Source organism: Dromaius novaehollandiae, chromosome 2 (genome assembly GCF_036370855.1).
Source record: "Dromaius novaehollandiae isolate bDroNov1 chromosome 2, bDroNov1.hap1, whole genome shotgun sequence".
NCBI classification, from domain to species: Eukaryota; Metazoa; Chordata; class Aves; order Casuariiformes; family Dromaiidae; genus Dromaius; species Dromaius novaehollandiae.
Window position 1 is genome coordinate 162,003,396 of NC_088099.1, and position 25,829 is coordinate 162,029,224.

The window sequence follows — 25,829 nt, forward strand, 5'->3', positions numbered from 1 at the left end:
AGAGCAATTTTTTGCAAATGAACACTGAATTTTAATCAGTAATTACAAAACAAGTTACTTTTGTAGATTAACCAAGCTGGTACATTTGTGCATCACTTTCTATCATGTAAAACTGTTATTAAAACTATTACGGCTAGTTCTAGTCAATTTTACTATGTATGTAAGAAATCAAATTTGTGACCATATTCAGCCAGTAACAGTAAAAGCCAAAAAGGTTTCATTTCTATAAACCTAATGACACTGGGATTTCTGTGCACTTGCAAGATTAAATCAGAGGAAACACAGCTACATTAAAGCTGAATGATTTTCATTCTGCTTAGATTTTAAAATATTTGTTCATTTCTTTTCCATTAACAAAGGCAAATTCCTTATCACCACAGTTAAGAGAGAAACAATCACTAAATATTTGCACTTCTGCAATTATAAAATTGATAAAACCCAGTAGATTTACAAGAGGTAGATAACAAGCTCACTATACTACATTTGCTTATTCAAAAGCTTTGTTCTGTTTTTCCACCCAGAATGCCCATAAATAAGCTCAAGTCACATAAGGTCCTCCTTGACTTCACTACGCGCCTTCTTTAGCCAGAGATTACTAATTGGAGGAATAATTTCTCAGATTGAAAAATGCAAAGCAGCATTCTTTTCTTAGCCATGAAAAGGAAGCCAACATTAGTGCATTAAAAAGAAATGTGACAATTTTGTTATCAATTAATAACTTTTATAGATCAAATTTAAAAATATTAAATCAGAAACAAATTAAGATTCATGAAGAAAAACTTGGAACTATATACATGCATAATTAAGAATATCTAAACTCTTGTCAATATTTACTTAATTTTTTTGTACAAGTTCTTTCACACAGTCATATATTTACAAACTTTTTAAAACATATTAACATACATATTTTATAGCATTTACACATCATTTGAATATAATTTTTTCTTAAAAACAGAAGAATATTTCAAAGAGTTGACAAATAGATTTGGTTTCATTGTATGGTAGTGGACAGATATTTATTTAGTGTGATTGAGAGTTAGCATTATTCAATTATCTAAATAATAATCATCCTACTAGTACCCAGAATTATCATATATGGCTTTAAATATCTCCCAAAACCAAAGGATCAACTCAGAAGTACAAGCTAGAGTCCACCTGTGGTATATTTCTAATTAAAATCTTGAGCCTTACATATGTGGGTTAGGTCCACAGCTCTGCAAACACATTCTAAGCATATATTCAGAAATAAGAAGTCATGATAATTTTACAAAAAACCCTGTTTCCAGTCAAGTCAAGAATATTTTAAGTATTTATAAGATGGGATGTACTGACTTCTATAGATATTCTGGCTGACCTTTATAGATGTTTTATTATTGTAAGGATAACACGGTTTTGAAGTGACCAACCACATTTTTCAGGATTCATAGGAAGCAAGTGAGAGGTCTTCTTAGAAGAGGAAGAATACTTTTTCCTCAAAATATGAACAGTTTAAAAAAAAAAAAAAAAAAAGTCTGAGGAGGTTGTGTATATAATACGCCTAAGTTACTCATACAATCCAACCAGCCAGATCACTATCCAGTAACAAAATCTTGCTTCACAAATTAATTGAAAAATTGCCAGCATGTTTCCTTTTGACTGTGTTATGAAAAGAAATAGAAGTTTTGGCTTTGACAAATCACGTAACCATCCTCTTTGAATACTGTTCCCTAGAGTTCCTGGACAGATTGTTCCACAGTTTGCTCTTCCACAGGCTGCATAGCTTCCTGTACATAAACTATAAACTCTGAAGCCTCTCCTCCCTGCGTGTAGACAGTCACTGTCTCAATTCCCTCCACTTCATCCGATGAGACTACCAGGTGATGCTGTTCAGACAGCTCCACTGAAGCTTGCTGCAGTGTCTCTTGAATCATCAGAGTGTGATTGGCTGATTGCTCCTCTTCTTTTACCTAAGAAGAAATTGAAGAGGTTATAGAATTTTCACCTTTCAAATAAATAATTGCTATTGTGATGATTAATGCAAATATAGCAGAGAAATTTGAAATAATACTTTTGAAAGAAAACATCAGATTTACACTGCAAAATTAATAGTAAACATTTTTGACCAGTAAGAGTTACTGCTTTTACTATTTTGTAATGTTATACACTGCATCTCAGCTATATGCACAAACAGCTACAAAGCTCCAGGAGCACGACTCTGGAGACATCTTTAATCTCTCAGCAGTCATTCATTCAAAACCACCGTTATCTAAACAAATCTGAAGTCCAAAAATTCCTCTAGTATAACTGAGAATCCATCCCAAACCATCCCCAAAACGACTACAGTCACCATTTTTTTTTGAGCCAAGGGACTGTGCTTAAAAGTAAAAAATTTATTGCAAACATCAGAGGACTTTTATTAGAAAACTGTGAACTGTAAGTATTACTGAAATATATCTCAAAGATCTATTGTTTGTGCGGCAGCAGTTTTTATAGTATTGAAAGGATACTGGCAGGAACAATCGAAAAATGACAATTTTTAATGAACATAGTACCATTCATCAAAAATAACAAAAAGAACAGCACAATTAGGTATCAAAATTAAAAGAGTTCAACTGACTCTGGGAATTATTAAAATTCAGTGTGTATTTAGAATTCAAGAACAAATCTTACTTCCGCTACAGATCCATACAAATTCCTATGCACAGTAATCTTGGCCAATATCAAAACATCAGAAAACTGTAAGTCACATGGAAGAAATGCATTATTGTATTGTTAATACTGGAGAGACTGCATTTCTGAGAAGAGAATGGAAAAATAATTTTTCTGTATGCAAAATATATGCAAAGGCATTTGTTAGATGATTTCTGTACAAAACCACCATGGTCATTAAAGAGGGCTGTTGTATTTGTTGGATCATAAACGTCAACCCACCCACAAGTGCAAATACAATGAAGTAGGCACATAACGAAGATGTACTGTTGCCAATAGTACTTACTGCTGTTTAAGAAGGGAGTGGGAATAGAAGAACTACAGTGAAGTTTCCAAGCATGTGTTTGACTCCTTAGATTAGAGACTAGTAAGGAGATAAAGGAGTTCTATATATTTGTTTACTTACTGCTCTAACTTGATGTTTTTTCTACGCAACCTTCCCCATTGTTTGACACTGACTTTTCCTTTAACTTTTTTTATTCCATGTTAAAAATTTCTGTCAGATTAAGAAGATTTAAGAGAGATGCAACCCCTTAAGACTTCATATCATTTTGCACTTTCACTCAATTCAGGAGGCTATACAAAGCTTTTTCTTCAACAATAACAAGTATGTTCGGCTGTTCAATTATTTAGAGGTCCCTGAGTCAGTATGCTTGTGATATGTTGATGGAAATACATGCGGATTTTATCTAGTGAAAGATTTAACTTCTAAAGAGATTCCTGCCATTTTTGTTGACCTTAACGCAATAGCACAATTGCACCTACTGAGGCTGACTCTGGCTTTGTTACACAGGTTTCAGATTATAGGGATAAAGCTACACAATAGGGATGAAGTCCTTTCCATGTTCCTTTTCTTTTATAATGCATATCTGAATGTTAATCTTAAAAAAATTTTTAAGCAACTCCTGTTGAAGTTCAAGTTCAACATTTTACAAAAAATGGGTAATGTTGGATGACCGTCCTGACGCAATAAAATTTGCAACCACCCTCAAAAACTAATGTCACAAAATATGGGTATCACAAAGATTATCCTTTACTAATGCAAAACTTGGGTCTCTACAGAAAAAGCAAGGAGCTAAGTCATGAAAAGAAACATGACATTCCTAACTTGCCTCTTCCTCTGCCCTCCTTCCTTTTTAAAAAGGAACCCAAGCCCTGCAGAAAGCAATAGGAATTTAGTGAATCCAGACACAGGACTCTCCTTCCACAAGTGCACCCTCTTCGTTCCTGAGGCTAATCGCTCCAACAGCAGATTCGCTATACGATGGAGAGCTCCACACAAAATCCACAAATGGCAATCACAATAGGCAAACAAAAGTCCAGTCATCAGGGGATTCTGATAGGGAGCTGAAGTTAAAAACACAGAGTAAACAAAATCTCACAGCTTGTTAAGTCTGCACATAACTACAGACCCTTGATAATAGAGATCTCCAAACAAATACATAAATAGGCAGGACGGAAATTTGGCCTTTTCATTATGTAATTCACAGTAACTTCTCCTGTGCTAGTGCAGCATACATAATGTTCTGACAACAGGCCTCAGCACCCAAAAATGAAATTTTATAAAAATGGCTACATTTGCTGAGCTGCAAGAATGCATAATACAGTCTGAATATGAGCTTGCACAGTTTCACTTTAGTCACTCTAAATCAAAATGCATAAATAATTTTAAGCATAGTTTTGTGAGTGTACATAAATAATGAATAAAAGAAGATAAATACAGCATGGTTGACACAAAACTGAAATGAAACCAGAATCTCATTCAATTCAATAGCAGCAATCTAATACTTATTCAGTTTTATATGCTTTTGAAATGAAAATGGCCAATAAAGAAAGTTAATTTAACCTCCCTACCTGCCTTTATCGATGTGATTTTATAACCCTTGTCATGCAGAGTAAAGACGACTAATGCCCTTACTCCTGGTGTTTCTAGCTTCTAGCATCTTTTTTGGACAGCTATCTGTAATCCTTTTAGTTTGACAAATCACCACATTAAATTATTTTGGATATTTACATTTCAAGTAAGTTCACTGTTTACATGCTTCAGCTTGGTTCCTATTAGATTGGTCCACAGGGAATAATCTCAAAATGTTAATTTACAACCCTCAAATTGATGAAACAGTGGGACAGCTGCCATGAGAATGAATGAAGTTGCTATCGTGAATTCTTTTTGCTGGCATTTCCAGTCTTTTCAAGACGGGCATCCATGACCTCTTTTCCATTTGAGAGCCAGCTGAAAAGCATCTGGCTGCTTATCCTTGCTTAAAGAGTGGCAGCAAGAATCTGAAGGCCTCCACTGCTGGCGTACTAAACCAACTCAATACCTGCAGAGAGATTCTTTATGGGCTAAATGTGTCTCTCATGAAGGCCAGCAGGAAAAACTTCCCTATGCCTTCATTAATAATTTCATAATTTGTTCTGAATGCAAATAGCCAAGGACTGTCACAACACATGCAAGTGACACACAAAAATGGGTACCTCTTAGAGGTATCTTCCTCTAAGACCAAGCAAGTCTTTTTTATAATCTGAGAGAAATGAATCCTCTCTACTAAGGAAAAATATACTTCTTCCCATTCCCTGAAAGGGGAAAAAAGAAAGTATTTACAATAAACTAGTAAAGCTGCTTTTTCATTCTAGGAATCATTCTGAGAAATAATTAGTATCTTTAATTTCTTTGAAGTTGGCAGGAATCATGAATCGAGATTATACTTAAAACAGCCTTGCTGGGCTTTAGTCAATTACACTGCGGAATCTCTCCTGTGATTTCAGATTGAAAGCTGGCTTTCAGTTTACCATGAAGAAGAAAGGTTAATCACACAGATCTTGCAAGAAGAAGTCAAAATTACACTAGGTTTCAGATGCTCCTATTTACATCAGAGGGCACCGCAGTAAGAGGTGTATTCTTTGCTGTGCATTGCTACAGCTGTCATTTTGAAGGCAGTGGCTGTTGCCACGGTAGGACTTTACCGGAGCTTGAGGAGACCTCAAAATAGAAAGATGGAAGGAAATAAAATAAAAAGTGAAATCAATGAAAGTCCACTATTTTCTTAACCTGGTTAAAGAACTGCTAGTGAAACAGTAGGTGTGCTTACTCTTCAGAGCAAATTATGTACAAGTCCAGGTTAGAAAGCAGGTTACCATGCTTTTCAGTAATAGAGTTAACACTACACTCTGAGGTACAGATATAGAAGGAAGATCATTCTTCTCTGTGATTTCTGAATGGGAGAAAAGGAGGAAGTATTCCGTAGCCAATTAGCTCTCTTAATTGTTAACATCAGTGTAGTGTTTTGGATCAGGGTGTGTATTGTACCAGGTATTCTACATGTACGAAATATTTCATGCCCCCAAAGACTTTGTAATCCCAATATAAAACAAGAGAGAGCAAGCAGATAAAGAAAAAGGAGATGGGGGAGTACAATATAAATGAGACAGGCAGCAGCATCAATACACCAATAACCTCACCACAGATAATTGCTGTCATCATATTTTTGAAGAGTAATTGAGAGAAGACAACGAGGTACAAATTGCTCTTCATTAAAAATCCACATAACTAAGCAAAATGTGGAAGAAGACATTAAGCAAGCTGTTTGAAAAAGTAATGAGCAATTAAATCTTTATGGGCCAAGCAAAGGTAGGAGTCAAAATCTCCAGAACTAATGAGAGATGGGATACTAAGTCAGAACTGAGTAAAAAGCCTTCAAGTGAATACCAGAAGCTTTTGTTTGATGTGGCAAAAAAGAAAGATCAAGCAGACACACTGAAAGACAGCATGATGTCAAGAGGGGCAGACAAGCAATCTTTGAATTGTGTTCGAAGTGAATACAAAAGGGGCAAAACAGCATCTGTAAATGTCGTAAGAAAGAATATCAGAGTAAACATAGCATAAAGTAATGACAGTTTGCACAACTGTTTGAACTACGTGGATGAAATAAAAGACCATATTAAAATCAGCATGCAGAGTAAGTCAGCAGCATTTAGCTACCACTTAAATTGAAGACCCATGAACCCCACCTGAAGATAACATCAACTTTTTAGGCTTGAGTAACAGGAAAAAGAGTTACATCCCATAGGGGCTGAAACAGAAAATGGACAGAGGAGGAAGAACAGTTCTGCAGGAAGAGTGATACAATCTTCTTTAAACATAGTGAGCTTGAAGTGATGGCTCTAGAGCCACAAGAAAATGTAAGAGGATAGATGCAAGGTCTTTCATTAGGACAGGAGAAGATTGTCTAGACCACTGTTACTTAGTATATGAAGTGCTGTATTTGTGATTAAAGCTTTCACATACTAATGTTCTACAAGTAACATGGTAGAAGAATTTGTGTGCAGCACTCACCCAGATATATTGTTCAGAACAATTAGAAACTAAGGAAAGAAAAAGTAAAAAGGAGTTGGGGAGTTGAGGTGGTGAACAAGACCATGGGCATAGATTAGTTGGGCTGTTTTTGGAGAGTTCGTTTTGTTTTGTTAGATCAAAGCCAGAGAATAGGAATTCTCCCCCCCCCCCCCCCCCCCCCCCAAAAAAAAAAAAAAAAAATCGAGGAATCCAAAGTAACTTGAGGCAAAAAGAAAAATTCAGATTTGGGCAAAGGACCCTACACAATTTCTAACTTTCATTTATATAGAGATTTGGTAGAGGTAACACATCCTGCACCCGAGCAAAATAAATGACAGCTGAACAAATTAACAGAAAGGATCCTGCTAACAGAAGACATTTCCTGCTAACAAACACTGGGAATGAAAGAGCGACAGTTCTAACAAAAATTGGAACTGATGTACACAGACTGAAAAGGGGCAACTCTTTTGCTGTTCTGGGCAATACAGTGGGAGATTCAAAAACAAGCATCCAAGGATGCTCACGTTGTGAAACCCAGAAAACGCACCTTGAACCTCTTCTCCCTGGAGAATAATTTACAGACACAACATGTTGAAAGAATATGGGATTCCCCTCTGCTAAAAAGGACAAGGGAAGTCTTCATCTTTGAGGGAAATGTTTCTTGACAGGAACTCAGTATTTAAATCAAGCAAATATTCAACTTGGAATAAACCCCCTCTCCAAGATTAATTACTGTCTCTATTTGATACATATGCTAGCTGAAAGAAATAATTATACATTAAGATAGTTTGTAGTTGATGGTTTTTGAATACAGACCTGCAGACACCACAAACCTTGGCTGTAATACTGGCATGACTACTGGTCCTCCAACCCTGCCTTTATATTCAGTTAGCTAGGAGAACACTCCACCTATATAAGTAACGGAGTGAACAGACTCCACTAACAAAACAAAAAACCCCAACTTTCCTTAGGAGTGGTGGCAAAAGTACATCTATAATAGGACACAAAGAGACACGTCTACTGAAAGTAAAGTGACTTTACATTTCCAGCATCTTGGTTCTCTCTCAGGCGTTTGATGTGCACTATGCTCCTTAGCAGATGCATCTTTTCATAGCCATCACAGAACAGGATTTCTCCCAAATTAGATATCAGAAAAAGTTTAAACTGGAAAATAGCTTGGAATACCGATTCTCAGATAAGAATGAACTAAAGTAATTTCAAGCTCTAGACACAACCTGTGAAAGGCCTCTCATATGTGACACAACCCAACATTTGCTATCAGACACCCTTTTTTTACTGCAGGGACCCAGCAACGATTCTTAGTTACCAGTCACAATCCAAGTTAAATAGGACTATTTTGCAACTTTTGGTTTAGAATTGTAAGCTGACTCCTCATTCAGCCCGAGACTGGCTGCTGCCATGTTGTCAAGACTTTTCTATTATAAAATTATGCAAAGTTTCTGAAGTGAAAATTGGTATTTTTGTCTCAACATGCAAATCAGGAGCTGGGGTTCTCAGACAATCTAATCTTGATTTCAGCTCCACTATGATGCGTAGTGATGATATCACATACATGCAGTAAGACTACATACTACAACTCAGAGCAATAACATAAGAGCAGAACACTGTAAATATGGTAGTGTTTCTATCATCTGACTTGGCAGAAAATAAGTCAAAAAACCACCAACTAATACACTCAGCATCTAGCAATGTACTGAAAAAAGACTCACAGACTAAGATCAAGCTTGTTTCTGCACAGAATAGTTTCATGGTCATGTGAGACACTGCAAGTGCTTCACACAAAATGTCTGGGCACACAGATTAGGGGAACTGCCAAAGGGTGAAGACTGTAGCATTAGCGATGCATCTGGATGCACACACAATTCCAGGTGCCAAGTGTGAAGAGCACTCTTATGGGTGAAAAGTAAAGAGCAGTAGAGTAACGTGGGAAAGTTCCAGGGAGGAAAAGGAAGACAAAGACAGCGACAGCACAATGTAACATTTGCAGCAAAAAATATTTTTAAAACTCTGTGTATTCTAATAATTTCAGATTTAAAAGAAATTTCTTGGTGTAAATATAGAAATATGAAAGCAATTTGCAAGGGCTACCTAAAAGCAGGAATGAGGGGTGAAGGTAAGAACTGATGAAAAAATGAATAATACAGCTTAAAAGAAGAAAAACAACATAACAGCATAAAAATTAGAACACTAAATAAATGTTAAGGAAAAAAATGGAACCAAACTGCTAAGCAAGGACTCAGTGAGGCCATTAGAGAACAAGAATGGAAACTTAGTGGCAGATGATGCTGATATATTGCTGACACCCTGAATGAATTTTTTGTCTCACAATCCACAAGAGAAGCTGAAGGTCACAGAATAGACTGTGGAATAAATTTTCCAGTGGGAAAGTGAAATATGAACATGTCTTAACATCACCTCAAGGTTAACAATTAGGAACTCAGCATAATTAAAAAACTGACAAAGTAGTAGGCACAAATGAGTTATATCTCACGGAAAGCAACTCGCTATTAAAGAAAAAAGAAAAGCTGTCAGTTCTGAGATAGGAGAGGATTACAGTCACGGTAATGTCATGTATGGATTTTTTTTCCCCATCAGATTAAAAACAGGTGTTGCTATAATTCTGAAGCAATCTTCTGCTGTGAAGATAAGAACTGGGAACAGTAACAAAAGCTGTATAATAAATTAATTAGAATTGAGAAAAGATCAACTTATACTGAAAATTAAAACAATATACGTGTAAAGAGAAATTAAAACAAACAAGCAAAAACATCCACAGACCTTCCTTGGTCCTTTAACTACTTCCATAAAGCCCACTAAAGGTAATCAAGAAGCCAGTTAGCTGTCAGTGGGCTTCCACTTTATATTCCCTTGCAAAATCCACAAGTCTGCACACTGAAAAGTGAAAAGGCACCAAGGCTACCGGAAAAAGAAATCAGTAAACACTCCAGTACAAACATGAAACATTTAATAGAGGAACAGTGCTTGCAACATCAAAGTAAGCTATTATCAAAACTCAACATAAATAGAGGTTGCATAAGGTCACTCAGCCTGAGTCTATTTCAATTCTTCATAGACCAATTTTGCTTTTCTGGAACTTTAAGTTAGGGGGGGAAAGGTATTTTATATTAATAGAACTCTAAAGAGGGAAAAAAGAAAAGTAGCAAAGAGATTCTCTAAGAATTCAATATTTCAGTTGATATACGAGTAGTGCTTATAAGAGTTTGATATCAGACCAACAAAAGTGAGAGAGAAAGTTCCCAGGCAAGGAAAAGAAGTGATCAATGCTCAGCAACTTGTAAACTCAAAAGCTAGCAGGAAACATGGATTAAAGGTGAGGGAGAGAAAAAATTTTTAATATAAACACTTGTTTACAAAATGGTACCAACAAATTCAGATGGTCTAACACAAGGAAGATGATAGTACAGATCTAATTGTTGGAGGAGGAAGAATCACTTAAAAATATCTTTTTTAAGTTTAATGATGGAATTTCTCAAATGTAGTTTCTCACTGACAGCTACTAATTCAACACTCACTTTCTATCAGGCTTTTAGTAAAAGAAGGGCCACAAAAATGCATTTTTAAAGGCAGAAGAGTTTTCAATAGTATTGACAGACAGCACAGAGAAACACCAAAGGCTAATTTTCCACTCCACACTTAAATAGGTCATATATATAGCACAGGATACCTGTTGGCAGTGGCTCTGCTGTTAAGGGTGTTTTGAAATCTGCACATAAAGCAGGACTGAAATCTCTCTGCTCTTTATTGATTCCATTTACTTTCCAAATTTGGCTGTTACTTTTCATAAAAAAAGAACCCTTATATGTTTTTTAATCAAAATATCTGGTAATTATTGCAAAGGAGCATTTCAAAATGCATTTTCTTGAATTTTTGCCTCCTCTCCCTGACTTTTGGGAGGTATGGTTAGGAATTACTCAAACATTGTCTTCACAGATGATGGACTCCCCACTCCTATGGCATTCCTATGAATTTAATATCCACAATATTATAGAAAAAGATTAAACTCAAAAGTTAGTCCTAGCATTCATAAAAATCAGAATTTTGGTTCATTTAAATAAAAGGAGTTACCAAAACTCTTCAGGAATTTAAGACTTTTCATGCACTTCCCTGACCTATCAACCATGCCAAGCACAGAGACCTGGAGGAATCACACTAGTCAGAATAGGAAAGGGGATAAAGCAGGGAGGTATGGTGAAATAGGCAGAACCTGGAAAATGCAGTGGGGAGAAATGGAGAATGGTAGCAGGAAAGTTAGCAGAAACCTGTGAGGAAGAAATACCGAGCAGGAGGCTGGCAATAACAGCCATCTCAAATTTAAAATGATTTCCCTTTAACTGCTTTAACTTTTTTGTATCTTGGCATTCTTAATTTTTGAAGTGCTTTACTAATATCATACATTGCAAATATTCTCGTCAAAATCCTATGCAGACTTCAAGAAAAATATACACAAATTAAAGTTATTTCTACCAGTATCTCACAAGGTTTGTCTCATTTTAGAAGGAATTATATTGCCTACCACAAATTATGTCACTTAATTCTTTCTTTATCAGTGAAAAGTCTGAAATTACCAAGTCATCTTATTCATGCTTTTTGAATACTGACCTGTATCTCTGGTCTTTGAGAATTTCCATGGTAATAACAAAACAGATCTTTTCAACCAATTGCAATTCACTTTAGCTTTTCTTTATTTAGCCTACTCCAAATGTGAGTGGCCACACTGACTACCAACTCACACAAACAATTGCTGTAAGGAGCACCTGCAACAGTCTTAGAGCTGCTACATGCCTGCACATTGCTTGTCTTGCATCCCTCATAAGAAAGGCAGAGTGAGCTGAAGCTGAATAAAAGTCTCAGTTGTCCCCAGCATACAATGACTTTAGGACCCTGCAAGTCTGCCTCATATTAAGCACCTGACAGTGTTACAAGGATGGTGGTTCATCTTTGGATACGGACATACAGCACTACGGTTGCTGTGCATGCACCTCACAGCTCTGCACAAGACAAAAGGACCTTTCAGACTGTTCTGTTTGCAGATGGATGCTGTGCCAAGGAACTTCTGTCTCTTTTAGATGATAATGAAATTAGGTGCTCAACCATAATGCAGCTATGCTGGTCTAAAAAAACTGAAAATGTCTTGGAAAAGCCGTGTTTTCAAACATATATGCATATATACACATACATACATGCACGCACATACATACATATTCCTTCCTATTTTTATGTATAAATATGTGTGTATATATATATATGTATACATATATCTATGCATACTCATATATAACTGTATACATGTATAAACACACATGCATGTGTGTGCACACATACATACACACACCAAGTAGTCAAAAATTAGGTTTGGAAAAATTCTATACGTGTCTTTCTTGCATGGTCATTAAAAACTTATCCCTTGTAGAACACTATACATTTCATAACAAATACATGAGAACAAAATACAATTCTTTTAGAAAAGTAAAGATCTCTTACCTGCTTTACTACTGTTACAGTTCCAGGTGCCATGGTAACTACAGAAGCAACTGCAGTGGCATCATGAGTTTCTGCACCCAACTCAATGATTTGCTGCAGGATATTCACAGCTGTTGGGTCAAGTCTTTCACCTTACCAGAAAGACAATAAGCATAAGACCGTTAGAATAGAACACATATAAGAAATGGTGTGTGAATCTAAGTGCTAGAGAAACTCTTTCCCCTCCTGCCTTCATCCTCATTCACAGAACCGTCTATAAATTTCCAACAGCTCAATAACATGACACTTTAATAACAGGTCCATGGCAGAAAGCATTCACAGATGAAATTTTCCTGAAGAAGGCATGCATCAGCAAGTGAAACCACACTGCTCATTTTTATGCCTATTGGAAAGAGAGCTAAAAGAATATATTGACTAAACAAACAACAGGTACAACTCATAACAGTAAGTGTAAATTAGGAAGCTCCAAGATTTTACAAATCCAAATGTGTACTTGCCAGAAGCTCAATTTAAACAGAACCTGAACTCTATAGTATAAGCAGGACAGTTACATAGTATATTACGTGTCTGTGTTTACCATCTGTCTGGCCATCTGTAATTCCCCTCAACCTAAAACAAATCCTTTTATCACTGATGTGACAAAGAAAAAATTAATTGCTTGAGAGAGATCATGCTCATCACTTTCTAATTATAGCAGCAGAATATTTGCCACATTTTTTTTTGTAATCCTCTTGATGTGTATAGCCCTGGCAAAGGAAAAGTAAATTTACAAAAAAACACATAGCCATACTCTCACACTCCTCCAGTAGTGTGAAAAGGAAAGATTCTGAGGCCAGCCAGGCACTGGAGAATATTTGCTGTATTTTTTTTTCTAAATCTACCTTCAGACAAGATATCACTGCTTTTCCTATCTACCCAGAGGAAGGTGTCAGAGAAGTATCCTGAACTTGCATATACTAAAGAAAGTTATTTCACTTTGCAAATTAGAGCCTCATGCTTAATATCGAAATTATGTACAGCATATTGCCTGATCGTGCTTATTTTAACTGAAATATATAAAAGTTTAAGAAACGTTCTCAAGAGGTTTTCTTCATTCAGAATTCCAACTGATCGGAAGTTAAATAATATACAGAAATTGTCACTAACCTCCTTAATTACAACATGCTTGAAAATTCAATTTAAAAATGGGAGGTTCTGAAATATATATATATATATATTAACTATACGGATCAAAAACAATGGCAAAATGCATTTATTTTTATATATAAAAATATACACACACATAAATATGTTTATATAGAAAAGCTCAAACATAAATACTCTACTCTCTGATGTTTTAACACTCTTAGAAACCTGAATATTTTTTCTTTTCTTCCAGACGTTCTTATTTCCCACTTAGCAAACATTATTTAATGCCTCTCTTGTTCTTGGTCAGTGTGATACTGACTGACTGACTTTCTGTTTGGTGTATCATTAGAATTATCCTTGTTAGTATTGTCTTAGGAATACAGTAAATGAGCTATTCCACTGTATCACTTCTGCAGGCAGGTTGACTCAAACAGAAAGAAAAATAGCTGGAGAATTGCTATTAGATACACACCAGCTACTCTGCCAAGACAGCTGATTTCACAATATATTTAATAATACGTACAAAGAATACCACCCATCTAATAATAAAGTCCAAAACAGTGTGTGATAAATATTAATGTTGTTAGGATATAGAAATTCATATGCAATGGCCATTTCTCATTATTTATTTTCAAAGAAAAATATAAACCTCCAGAAGTAAGCTCTGGATAACAAATCTCAACATGTTTATAGTTTCACAGCAGATCATATATTGCATACTGTACTCAAAAGAATTAGAAATTTATGAAAAGATGATGTTGCTTCTGTTTCAACCTCGACCTTCAAAAAAAGGTAACTTACCATTCTCAGAAGTATATCTAAGGTTCTGTAATGCAGCTACTGCAGCCTGAGTGCCCTGAACATCTTCCCCAGCCTCTGTGATATGGAGATACTGAGTGGATGATTCTTCAGAAACTTCAGCAGTTAACTTAAAAACAAAACCCAGGCAACATATTGATAATCTCCTTTCACTGTAGCAAATTAGAGACCAATTAAAGTTCTGAGTTTAAAGGAATAAATTTTGTATGACATATATTCTAATAAGAGTTACAGAAATAACGGGTGAAACAGAATTCAAAATGAGCATTTCTATTGATTTCATTGGAGTTGTGGTATCATCACATAGGTTTATACTCCTAGATTCTACTTCAAGAGTTGTTTTAAAAGGCTACATTACCTTGACTTCATTTTTGCCAAGCAGTTATTTCGTAACTAACCAACTTCTATTGTAGCAGGGTCAAACAAAGACCTTCTGGGCAAAAGTAATTTATAATGCTAACCCTTGCAGATCTGGTAAAATGCGCCTGAAGTTTGAAAATGGCATCTTGTTTTGGAAAAAAATATCTTCCATAGCTGTGCTTTTTCAAGACAAGCTGTCAACATGTATTCCTGCTTTGACGGGTCCTTTTATTTATTTAGTTAGTTAGTTATTTTATTTATAGCCATGTCCACAGCAGAGACATTCCTATCCTCTTATTTTATCAGGCCTGGGACAGAGGCAAGAGTGGACAGAAAACAGTTTGTGAAGTGCATGTGGACACCAGATTTTGAAGCATTACCTTTTAAAATATTTGCCCTTCCTTCTTTAAATAACTCTCCATAATGTACTTAGTCTGATCGCTTCCAAGGATTTCACACCATATCAGGAGATACTCAAAAACTGTTGAACAAGAACTGCAGGACGACTCTTCCAAATCATGCATTAGGGCTATGCCTAGGGCTAGAAACACCTGAAATTTAGCAGAGTAAGTCTCAAACTGGGGGGGGTCAGTCAACTGCAGTTGACTTCTGGCTTTTTGCTCTCATTGGAAACCAATAACGGCCCACTCAGGCAGTTGAAAAGATTCATCAATAAGCCTGCCAACTGTTCTTTTTTTTAATATAAGTTTCTAGATAGTTTTGTGGTTTTGCAACAGCTTCTGCACCTACAGCCAGCTCACTTACGTAACAGTAACAGTTTTCATTTTAAAACAAATTTCTACCCACACAAGCAGAGAAGTTTGAAAGGATAAGACCCCTCAAGGTAGCTTCCCCACTCCACCCTAAACTGAGAAACTTCATGTTGTTATTTTTATTTTATAACCCAGTTTCTTTGGTCTAACAATTTTTTTTAGGACTGATCTGAATCAGTGATACTGTGACTGCTACATACTTAGGACTTGAGCTGGAAACAGAGAACAAATGACAGGAAAGTTACTCTGTATAATACTACCATATTTTAACCGGTCAGTTCAGTTTTCTAGATTTAAGGCTAGAGCCCTAAAATGCAGCAAACTAAGCACTTACAACCTTGTTAATCCTGTCAGATATTAAAGCAGTCAAGCTTAACCATCATAGCACTGTATGCATTCAAAATGGACATAAAAGAGATCACACGTCCTCCTAATCTTATAAAAAGTCCAGAACATATTTTTGAATACTTCTTATTCTACATCCTTCATTTTCTCTCTAGAAATTTAGAAAAACTTAGTGTCAAAGCCATGGCAGTTTTGTTTTACCTCCCACTTTGTTTCCCCATCGTGTTCCATTAGCTTCAGACCATGCTTGTTCTTAAGATGTCTGTTGAACTCCCATTTTGTACCATACACAAAACTGCAAACAGGACACTTAATGCCACCTAAAAGGAAACACAAATAAGCTAAGTTATTTTTATATAAATTCTTTTTCAAGGCAATAAGTCCTTAATTTGACCACATTTCTATCAAACCACACAATTATAATTCAAAATGCTTTGCCTTCTCCAAATACCCAACACTAAAAACGCAGAAAAACAACCGTAATTGAACTCCTCCGATGTCTAAAAGACAATTTTGGATGATGGTAATAGAAGAAGTCAGGAACAACTTTATGTTTGGGAAAGTATAGCAATCCCACCTCCCTGCTGGCATGCCTCCCTGCGCTGGATGCAAAGTTGCAGAAATGCTATTCCCATCTTTCCCTCCCCCTACGCATCTCTCCTTGGGGAACCCTCAGTGAGGGATGTGTAGAGGGAGGGAAAGAAACAGCAGGAATAGACAAGTGTCTGCATTAGCCTCAGCCACTGCCTCATTTCTGTAATTAGGTCCACATAAGAAGTTTTGTCTCTGTGGAGCTGGATGTTAAGGGAGAGACACAGGACAAACTGCACAGTAGGGAATAAGAAGGCATCTTGGGCTTGCTCTGCTGACAAAAGCCATTCTGCAAGTGGCTTGCCTGTTAGAGAGGGAAACATTTCTCCAAGGAATAACATTATACTAAGTCTGACCAGCTCCCACAGCCTGTTTCTTTGCTGGGTTACAAAAATTACTGGAAACGCAGGAGATCCTTCAGCTTGTGCAGAACCATTCCCACAGTCATGATTCTGGCTGAAATCAAGCTAAGCACGGCAATGGAGACTAGTCACAGTTTTAGAGTGACATTCCTTTCAAGTTTGGGTGTATCTGTGAACAATGTTTTGCTTCAGGCTCACCATAAACAAAGCCTAGCACATGTATTCAATAACGATAAACTAATGCTTTTCTCCTCTAAATACTCCTTACTTCAAATCACAAAGAGTTCCCAAGAGACTATGTTTAATGTCTCTCCTGTTATTTATCATTGCAGCTTCAAATATAAATTGGATGTATACTCCAAAATTCTACAAGACTGAGGCCTTTGGCAAGCTAAAGATTTAAATATTTGTTTTCTGTTGCCTTATAGGGCCCTGGTATGTTGGCCTTTGCCACACAGTGCAAGACCATAGTGCACTGTACTTATTTTCTTAAGTGCTTATAAAAACTACTGAGATCTCAACTGCTTATAAACAATACTGAGATCTTAATATTTAATGTGCACAATAAGGGCACACTTTAATAATTTTTTTAAAATATATCTCCTTTAAGACAGCTATTGTCTCTTTCTCAACTTTCAAACGTTGTTAATTTTTCTGACAAATTATCAAGGCAAGCCAGGGGGAGTTAGTAATGTAATGCCATATTCATCCAACTATCTTTGTTTTTGAGAGCTTCTATCACTCACTTTAACATACAAAATTGTAAACCTAAGTTTTCTTTCAATCTACAGAATGATACATAGCATGAATTTGGCACAATATTTACTGTCTGAGTTCGCAGCACTGAGCATAATGAAATCATACGTTTCCAATTTTCTACACTAGATTAAACAGCTTTTACTTTTTGCTGTGAAAGTCATTTGGTCAAATGTCAGATCTCAGTTACATGTAATTATGCAAATAAGTATTTATCTTTTTTTCTTTTCTCCCAGTGACTAAAGCAGAATGGAAATAATCTGCATGTGACAAATCATTACATTAGGTGACCGGAACTCACTATAACTAATGTGTTAAAGGAGGGCCTTATGTCACCAGATGGCTGTCTACCTATTATTGTGGCAAACGATGACTCTTGCCCATCATGTTCAAGCGCTTCAAACCTACTCTCATAAGCTGGTTATAGGCCAAGTTGTGACTGCACATAGTGTTTCATGAATGGAGTGATTAGAGAAAGCATTCAGTTCTACAGTAATGGAGACCTACCATATGGCATTCTACAGGTAGAAAGAAATTAAACTTTTTATTTTGATAAAACAGGATAATTACACTCAGTCACTAGGCTTTTTCACTGACACTTATTACTGCTCTAAGATTCTCCCCCTTCCTCGCCCCACTTTGCTCTCAATCTATTATAAACCTTCACCGAACATCACTATTACAACAGATGCTCAACACAGTCTCTATACAAAGCTGAAATAGTTTCCTTATTAATGGGCTTAATATGACAGCAGAATACCTTGGTCAGATTAGGACAAGGATATTATATGCTACAGAAAATGAAATGAAATATTCATTCCACACCAATCTTCAGTATTAGAACAAAAAAGCGTAAGACAGAAGACCTTTCCATATTACTTTGATATTGAAAGTATTATAACAATACCCCAGATTAATTAAAGCTGCAACTTGTGTCATTGTGACTTTAATTAAAGAATAACAAATGGAAGCACAGAATTAAACTGATAACATAAAACTCTGGGTCAGTGAATTCATATCAAAGCTCAGGAAAATTAATTCCTACTCAATTCATTAAATAAATGGGTAACATACAGAGAAGGTCGATAACCTTCTCCAAGCTTGCTTACTTTTAATATCAAACTGCCATATACAATAAAATGATGTATACAAATAATACATAGTTCTATAACTTTTTTTCATCATGGCATCAATCTGGGCTCTCCAAGTCTCATTTATTGGCTTAACATCTCAGTAAGACAACTATTATCTTACACTAAAGTAAAGCATGCGATGATAATAGTCTAACATAGCATAGAGGCCCCAAAGCAGGTATGCATTGTACAAGTTGCTGCATGAACACAAATATAAAAGCCCTCTTCCAGAGAGTGCAGAAATACCTAAACAAAACAATGGATGTTAGGGAAAATTAACACAGAGAAAAGAAACAATTTATTAAAAAAATTAGATGTGACTTGCCCAGCACCACAAGGCAAATTGAGCTAAAAAAGGAAGCTATCAAATGAGCAAGAAGACTGGGTCTCACAAACAAACAAACAAGCAAACAAAAATCAAATTGTAGGGTAATGCATACATGATACTCTTGTCCCCTGTGAAGATTACATTGCATTCTCATTGCATTTATTTTCCTTTATTACTTTAAAATACTAATGAATAAATGTCATATCACAGAGTTCTATAAAAAAGGATTGTTTTTTTTGATTATGGCTGATCGAAATTTCTAAGATAAGCCCATAAATGAAATACTGCTGTCCATCTCTGACCAATGCAGTTGCTCAAACTAGTATGCTATCTTTCCTATTCTATAAGCACTTCTAGGAATCTTGAGTCTATTAGTTTATACTCATATACCATAAATATTTCCAGTCAAGGTATTTGCAATGTCCATAATGCAGCCATAAGCGGGTAGGGAGAGCAGAGAAAAAACATGAGCAAGTGTGAGGCAACTCATCTTCAGCTCAGTGGACAAGTAAGAACAAGCAATATATAATAGGACAAAAAGTATAGGCACATTCTATTAGACTTTAACCTTTGTTATCTTCCCTTCTCTTTTTCCCAAACCCTTTCATTTGCTGGTCATCTCCCCCTTTCATACTTGTCTGTGGTCCTTTAATTTTGAAGGACTTGTTTAATAACAGCTCTGAAGAATTTTCTTCCCTCATACAAATGCATGAGTAATTTTTAAAAATTGCTTTCAAATCTATGAATATGGTAAATTGAAACTTCATAGAGGCTAGTCAGGCAGCAAGTTGCAGCTGCTGACCCAACCAGCTCACAAAGGTACATCCTGCCATCCTTGCTGTCCTGCATAATATGTCCACACTGATCTGTTTGTGCTGTGACCCAGACACACACTATCTTATGATACCAAATTCAGCAATATTTCTATTTACTTCAATAGCACTCATGTTTAGCAACTCCAGATGTAAATTGCAATTAATTTAGTCTCCCACAAGGAATACCGTTTTCCCCAGGCAGGAAAAACTGGCCTGCCTGTAGTATGATAGAAAATCTGCAGGCCCCCCATTTTTGATTTGAGCCAACGTGTGATATTGCACATGATGGGTCACAGAGCATGGACTTGGAGCTGTCAAACTAAGCTGCACTTGGGAAAAGTGCACCTTCTAACATGGCTTTCTTCATGACAGGGTCCTGCTCCCAAGCCTCTTCATTGCTCTAAAATCCCACACAGCACATGAATATCTGGAAAGCTGGCACAACGCTGCAGTGCAAGCACCTGGTATATAAATGCTGTGTAAGGAGGCGAGGAGAAAGAAGGACGTGAGGTCAGGGATGAAAGCATGTCTATCACAGTTAAAATGGAAAGGTTGTTCTCTTTAATCTCACTACAATATCTTCAGCCTAAGACTATTCATCTCGCATTCTGAAAAACTTGTTTGTTTGTTTCAGTGGAAAAGAATTATTTTCAGAAGTGCAGTTTTCTGGCCCCCCAAGGAGAGGGAGACCTAAATGCCCTATGCTTAATATTATTTATTTAAAACACTACCAATATGATCCTTAATTTCACATCAAGAAAATTCAATCTCAGGAACTTAGCCTTAAGAGCATCTATGGAGAATAAAATGCTTGCAGCACTCAGATATTCTGTAAATTAAACAAAGTTCCCCATGCTGCAGAGCTCTGCCTTCACGAACACCACTGCAGGACATTGACCTGTGAGTATAGCCCAGGTAAATATTACCTCTTGGAAACAATTGTGGTTTCTCTGACAGCCTTCACTATCTATAAAAACAGTTATAAAATCCTACTATATGTGCCTGTTCAGAAATTTGTAGACAAAGATCTACTATTTTTTAAACTATTTCTGATTTCTTTTGACAAAAGGAAATCAAGAAATGTCACATTAAAAATAACACAGGCTGAAAGTTTTATCCTTAATGCAGCTGTGCTTCTCTCCACTATAGTGCAAGTTTAAAGGGGGAGTCTCAGCTTTTAATTTGAATGTCTTTCTCTGTGTCAGAATTTCAGTATTATTTTAACATGTATTATTGCCTTTGATAGATAAAGGCTTTTATTAGATGAATAATTTGAAAATGCTCTTTAGAAATAATGTCATTTTAGAAGAATTATGCTCTGTTCATTATCTATTATCATAGCATTATTCTGCTCTCTATTCTTCTGTAAAAAAAAAAAAAAAAAGTCTAAAGATCCCAAAAGACGTTAAAAAAGACCTGTAGTTTCTATTCAAAAATAGGGAAAACACCTTCTAAAATTATCAGAAATGATGCAAGAAACTCAGCTTTACCAACCAGTAAAACACTTTCAACCCAAACAATCTAATATGCAATCTGGCTTTCTCCTCTTCTTCCACACTTCTGCCCACACTAGGCAGTAGAACTGCATGTGCTGTGTGCTTCCTGAATCTCTAATTACATTTTATGCTCAGCAAGGTATTGCACAGTCAGTTGTTTGCTTTGATTCATCTGCCCAGCATACAACAGCAAAACTTCTTTTGGGAAACAGACAACTTGCACGTGTCTCCTTTGCTAGCATCCAGACACTGAGCTGCCCTGCAAGGAATGAGTTACAGTCTGTGATACCTACATGAAGGAGAAATCTCAGAAACTAAGCAACTAGTAGCATCAACCATCTTTTCAGAAGGATATAGAACTTCAGTTAGGATGAAATTTATAAACAAAAACAATAGCAGCCAGGAATATAACTTTTTTGCTACTATATAAATTTGTTGAAAACTATTACAATCTAATTTTCGCTTTCCTTTGCCATCCCGTTGGCTCTTTATTTAATCTTGAATTTTGGATGCTTCCTGAGAACCTTGCTGCCTTTGTCTCCAGGTGTTTTTAGCAGGATTATCTTGTTACCTTAGGCCTCTGTGCTGAAATCGGCACATCAACTGATTAAAGTAGCACAGACTATTTTAGATCAAAAATGCAGAGCTGATCCTTCAGTCAAGTCTATGCATCATTTTTATCCACCTATTTGCAGCAAGAAGAAGAGGCCGTTTACATCGTCTTTTGAAAAGCTGTGCACCTGGTTCCAATCTTTATAAAGGAAGGTAGTAAGACGTCTGATGCTTGGCTCCTATGGAGAAGCACCAAGCACTGGGAACTTCAGTGCAGTCTATGTGCCTGAAAACCTCCACAGAATGCTTTGACTAATATATACCTAAACATGTAATTAGGCTATTCTTAAATTTATTACCAGAGACATTCAGAACTTTACTGCTTACTCCTAGACCCAAAGAGGCATTCACAATATGCATCCAAAATTCCAGAATATAAAACCTACAATATTTTTACTTGTAACTGATTCTATCTGTAATTTTTTTTTTACCTCCTTTGTCTAGTGGGGGAATAATTTGGTGTCATTTACTGTTCAGTCTCTTTCCTGTTTGTTCAACCTTACAAAACTGTCATAGAAATTGAACAGTAAATCATACATTTTGAGAGAGACTGATCCTTTATTTATGAAAAGAGACAAGCGAGGGAAAATGATAAATGTATATAACTTAATGGATGGTATAGGCAAGGTCAGTCAAAACTTCAGTTCACCCGCCCTTATAAATCCAAGAACAAAGATGCTGAATGATATGTAAAAGGTGGCCATTTCAGAACTATTAAAAAGAAACAGTGATTTTTCACATAGCATCCAATAAACTTAGGAAAGCATATGTCACAAAATTTCACCTTTACATCAAGTCTGCTTCAGAGAGAGAGAAAAAAAAAAGTTCTATATGGTGGAAATATACCTTGTTGGATAAGTGCTTCTGCTGCAGGTTCCCCAGAACCTACATTTACATACTCTTCATTAGGATGCTTTCTGTTGTAATGCCTCTTCAGGGAACCAGATATATTGCAGGAATAATGGCAATGCGCACAACGGAAAGGCTGGAAACAAAAAGGAGAACATTAGAACATAATATAGATGTCCTGGCTCCCTCCAGAAACAAATCTAAGTCACAACAGTTTGATCCACAGAAACTATACTCATTCCTGGTTTACACATCTTCTAAGGAGACCTTCCAAAATGCTATATAAATGGAAGCTATATCTAAAACTTACCCAGAAGTTGGTACTTTTTAGTATGTGTAAGACACCAAGTATTTTCAAGATAACAAAATTGCTACCTACTTTTCACAATTGCATGAGCTGTATGTTTTCAGAACTGATGATCACAGGTCTGACCATGCAAAAGGCTTTTTACTACAAGTAAATTTACTACAAGTAAATGATCTGGTTCTCAGCTGCTATATGCTAAGCAACTTTGGTCTTGAAAGGGGGAGTTAAAATCAGTGCAGGCACAATATGACAGTACAGCCAATCTAATTTAATAGATACCTCCAACTGACAGGATTGATCTCTTCCCTTCCCTCTTCAACATATTCCCAACTGCTTCCCTTTCACTGGCACTTCCATTCATCCTACCACTTGGTGACCTAGTTTTGGGAACCGACCTCGCAAAAAGGTAACCCTACAAAGTACAGTGATTCATTTTTTGCTGGTTTAGTTCCTGGAAATGGTTCAATAAGCACCAGTTCCAATGCAAGAGAAGGCTGTGAAACATGTCTGCAGCTCAGAGAAAGGGAACACCTTTTCAGCAGTAGATCAACATAGCAAACACACTCAAAAGGCAAATTCCTACAAGAGATAATAGTAGAATTTTTATTAAAAATTATTTTACACCATACATTTCCCATCAACTGATAGGGACAGAAACTACCAAAGAAAAAAATTTACAAGCTTTAGTACCTAGAGATAGCCTTCGAGAATAACCCTTTGACTGAGGTATGTAACAGGTATGTAAAGCCAGACAGAAGCATTAGGGTCCTGAAATGGAATGCAGACGTTGATGGAAGTCCTTGAGGAGAAGTACCTCAGAATCGGATGCAAAATGCCCCCCCACACATTGGTACAGGAGCGTTTATGAATCAGCCGGACTTAAAGCAGGGAAATGTCTCCAGTCAGGGTCCATTGACTGGAACCTGCCCCTCAAGCTGTTTCTCATGACCTTCTTTCAGGCTCCAAGCAGCGAAAATAAGGCAGACAAATGGTATTCAGGTTGCCATAACCTTACAGTTCAGAGAATGCCCTAACATTCAGCTATTCTATTTTTCAAAAAGGAATACTCTCCTTTTCTCTAGCTGAAACTGTCATTTCGAAGAAAATAATACGGAATTCTTTCGGGCACTGTGCTGTGTTCTTGTGCCACTCTCATCACATTTTCATGTAGTATACACTGTCTGCCTTCAGATAGCAGGATTGCAAATTGGGGGGAGGACACATATCGATTGGGGTTTTTTTAGTCAGACTTTGTACAGTTAATGGCACAATACCTATAGCTCTGTGCAAACAGAATGCCTGAGCACTATGATAATGCACAGAATAAACAAGAAGAAGAATATACCCATTACTCTTGCAGCTTCACCACTGTGTGCAAAGTTAAAAACCTTGTTGAAGAAGGGCTGTTTTATGTCCCTGTTGACTGTTTTGAGCACAGTGTATGATAGTGGTGCAAAAGCAGCTTTATTACACTACCGCTGCCTTCAGTGCAAACTTGGATGGACCTGAGCTAGTATAAACAGCAGTGGGAGGGCTGTCCCACACTCATTGTCAAACCGCCTTCTCTGTATATGCCTGTGTTCCCCTCCTTATTCATCAGGACATAAAGCCAGTCTGACATCAGAGTAACTTACTATGGAAACATATTCAAACGAATCTATAAACACGAATTTCATTATATCAGAGACTGTAACAAGGTCAGAACTGTCTGACAAGCATGTGCTGACTGCTTATAGATCAATGTCAATATAAAGTCTAGTACAGCCGCATAGAAGTTAAGAATGCAATATCAAAAGTAACTTTTAACATTGTTTCCCTTACAGTTATTTGAAATTTGCAGTCAGTTTTTTTTTTCCTGATTTTTAAAAGGCTTTTTGTTCTCCACATGCTGACTAGAAAGATCCACAAAAACAGCAGAAGAAACAGACTACAAGCAGATGGATGCTGGTAGACACTTGGATTATACTACTGTGTAACCAATGATGCCCCTGAAACAGAAGCATAAATGAATATGGATGACAATTTGAAAATTTTTTGTGAAGACAGAACAACACCTTGGCCCTTGGATACTTTACAGTTACAGAAATCTTTAAACATGCTTGTAGCAACAATAGATACATAATATTAAGAAAAAAATGTTAAAAATTTGAATGACAATATTCTTTACAATGCAAATTATCCAAATGTATCCTACAATCATAACACTGCCCAGTACTGATATTGCAATAAATGAGTCAGAAAGACTCAGCACTAGAATTTGGTACTAGTTAAAAAGAACATGCACACATCACTGATTTTCATGCTATTCTGCAAGCAAGTACAATGCTTCTAAGTATGGAGGAATGAATGAATGAATGAATGATAGATACATCTGAGTGGAACTCCTTTTTTATTTGAAATGTCAATCCTGATGTTCTTGAAAATATATTAAATGATAATGTCAATTAGAAATGCTCTTCTCAAAAGAGACTTTAAAGACACAGAAAAAGCAAAGAAAGGTTCAACATAAATATACATTGTTTAAGCTATTCAAAAAAAGCTTACTGAAGACATGTAAAAACAGCACTTCCACAACCTGACAAGCATCAGTGAACAGTAAGTATATACC

General features: G+C 36.3%; 1 protein-coding gene across 7 annotated transcripts in view; it reads right to left on the reverse strand.

Moving 5' to 3' along the window:
* Positions 1 to 699: 699 nt before the first annotated feature.
* Positions 700 to 25,829, reverse strand: part of ZFAT (zinc finger and AT-hook domain containing) — a 145,545-nt gene continuing 120,415 nt past the window's right edge. For all 7 annotated transcript variants that reach the window (XM_064507896.1, XM_064507893.1, XM_064507894.1 and 4 more), the window contains 5 exons: positions 22,912 to 23,050; positions 16,174 to 16,292; positions 14,477 to 14,603; positions 12,548 to 12,678; positions 700 to 1,946 (listed from right to left, as the gene is read on the reverse strand). In XM_064507896.1, the coding sequence (XP_064363966.1) occupies positions 1,707 to 1,946; positions 12,548 to 12,678; positions 14,477 to 14,603; positions 16,174 to 16,292; positions 22,912 to 23,050 (756 nt within the window). In that variant the 3' untranslated portion in view covers positions 700 to 1,706. The remainder of the gene's footprint in view (positions 1,947 to 12,547; positions 12,679 to 14,476; positions 14,604 to 16,173; positions 16,293 to 22,911; positions 23,051 to 25,829) is intronic.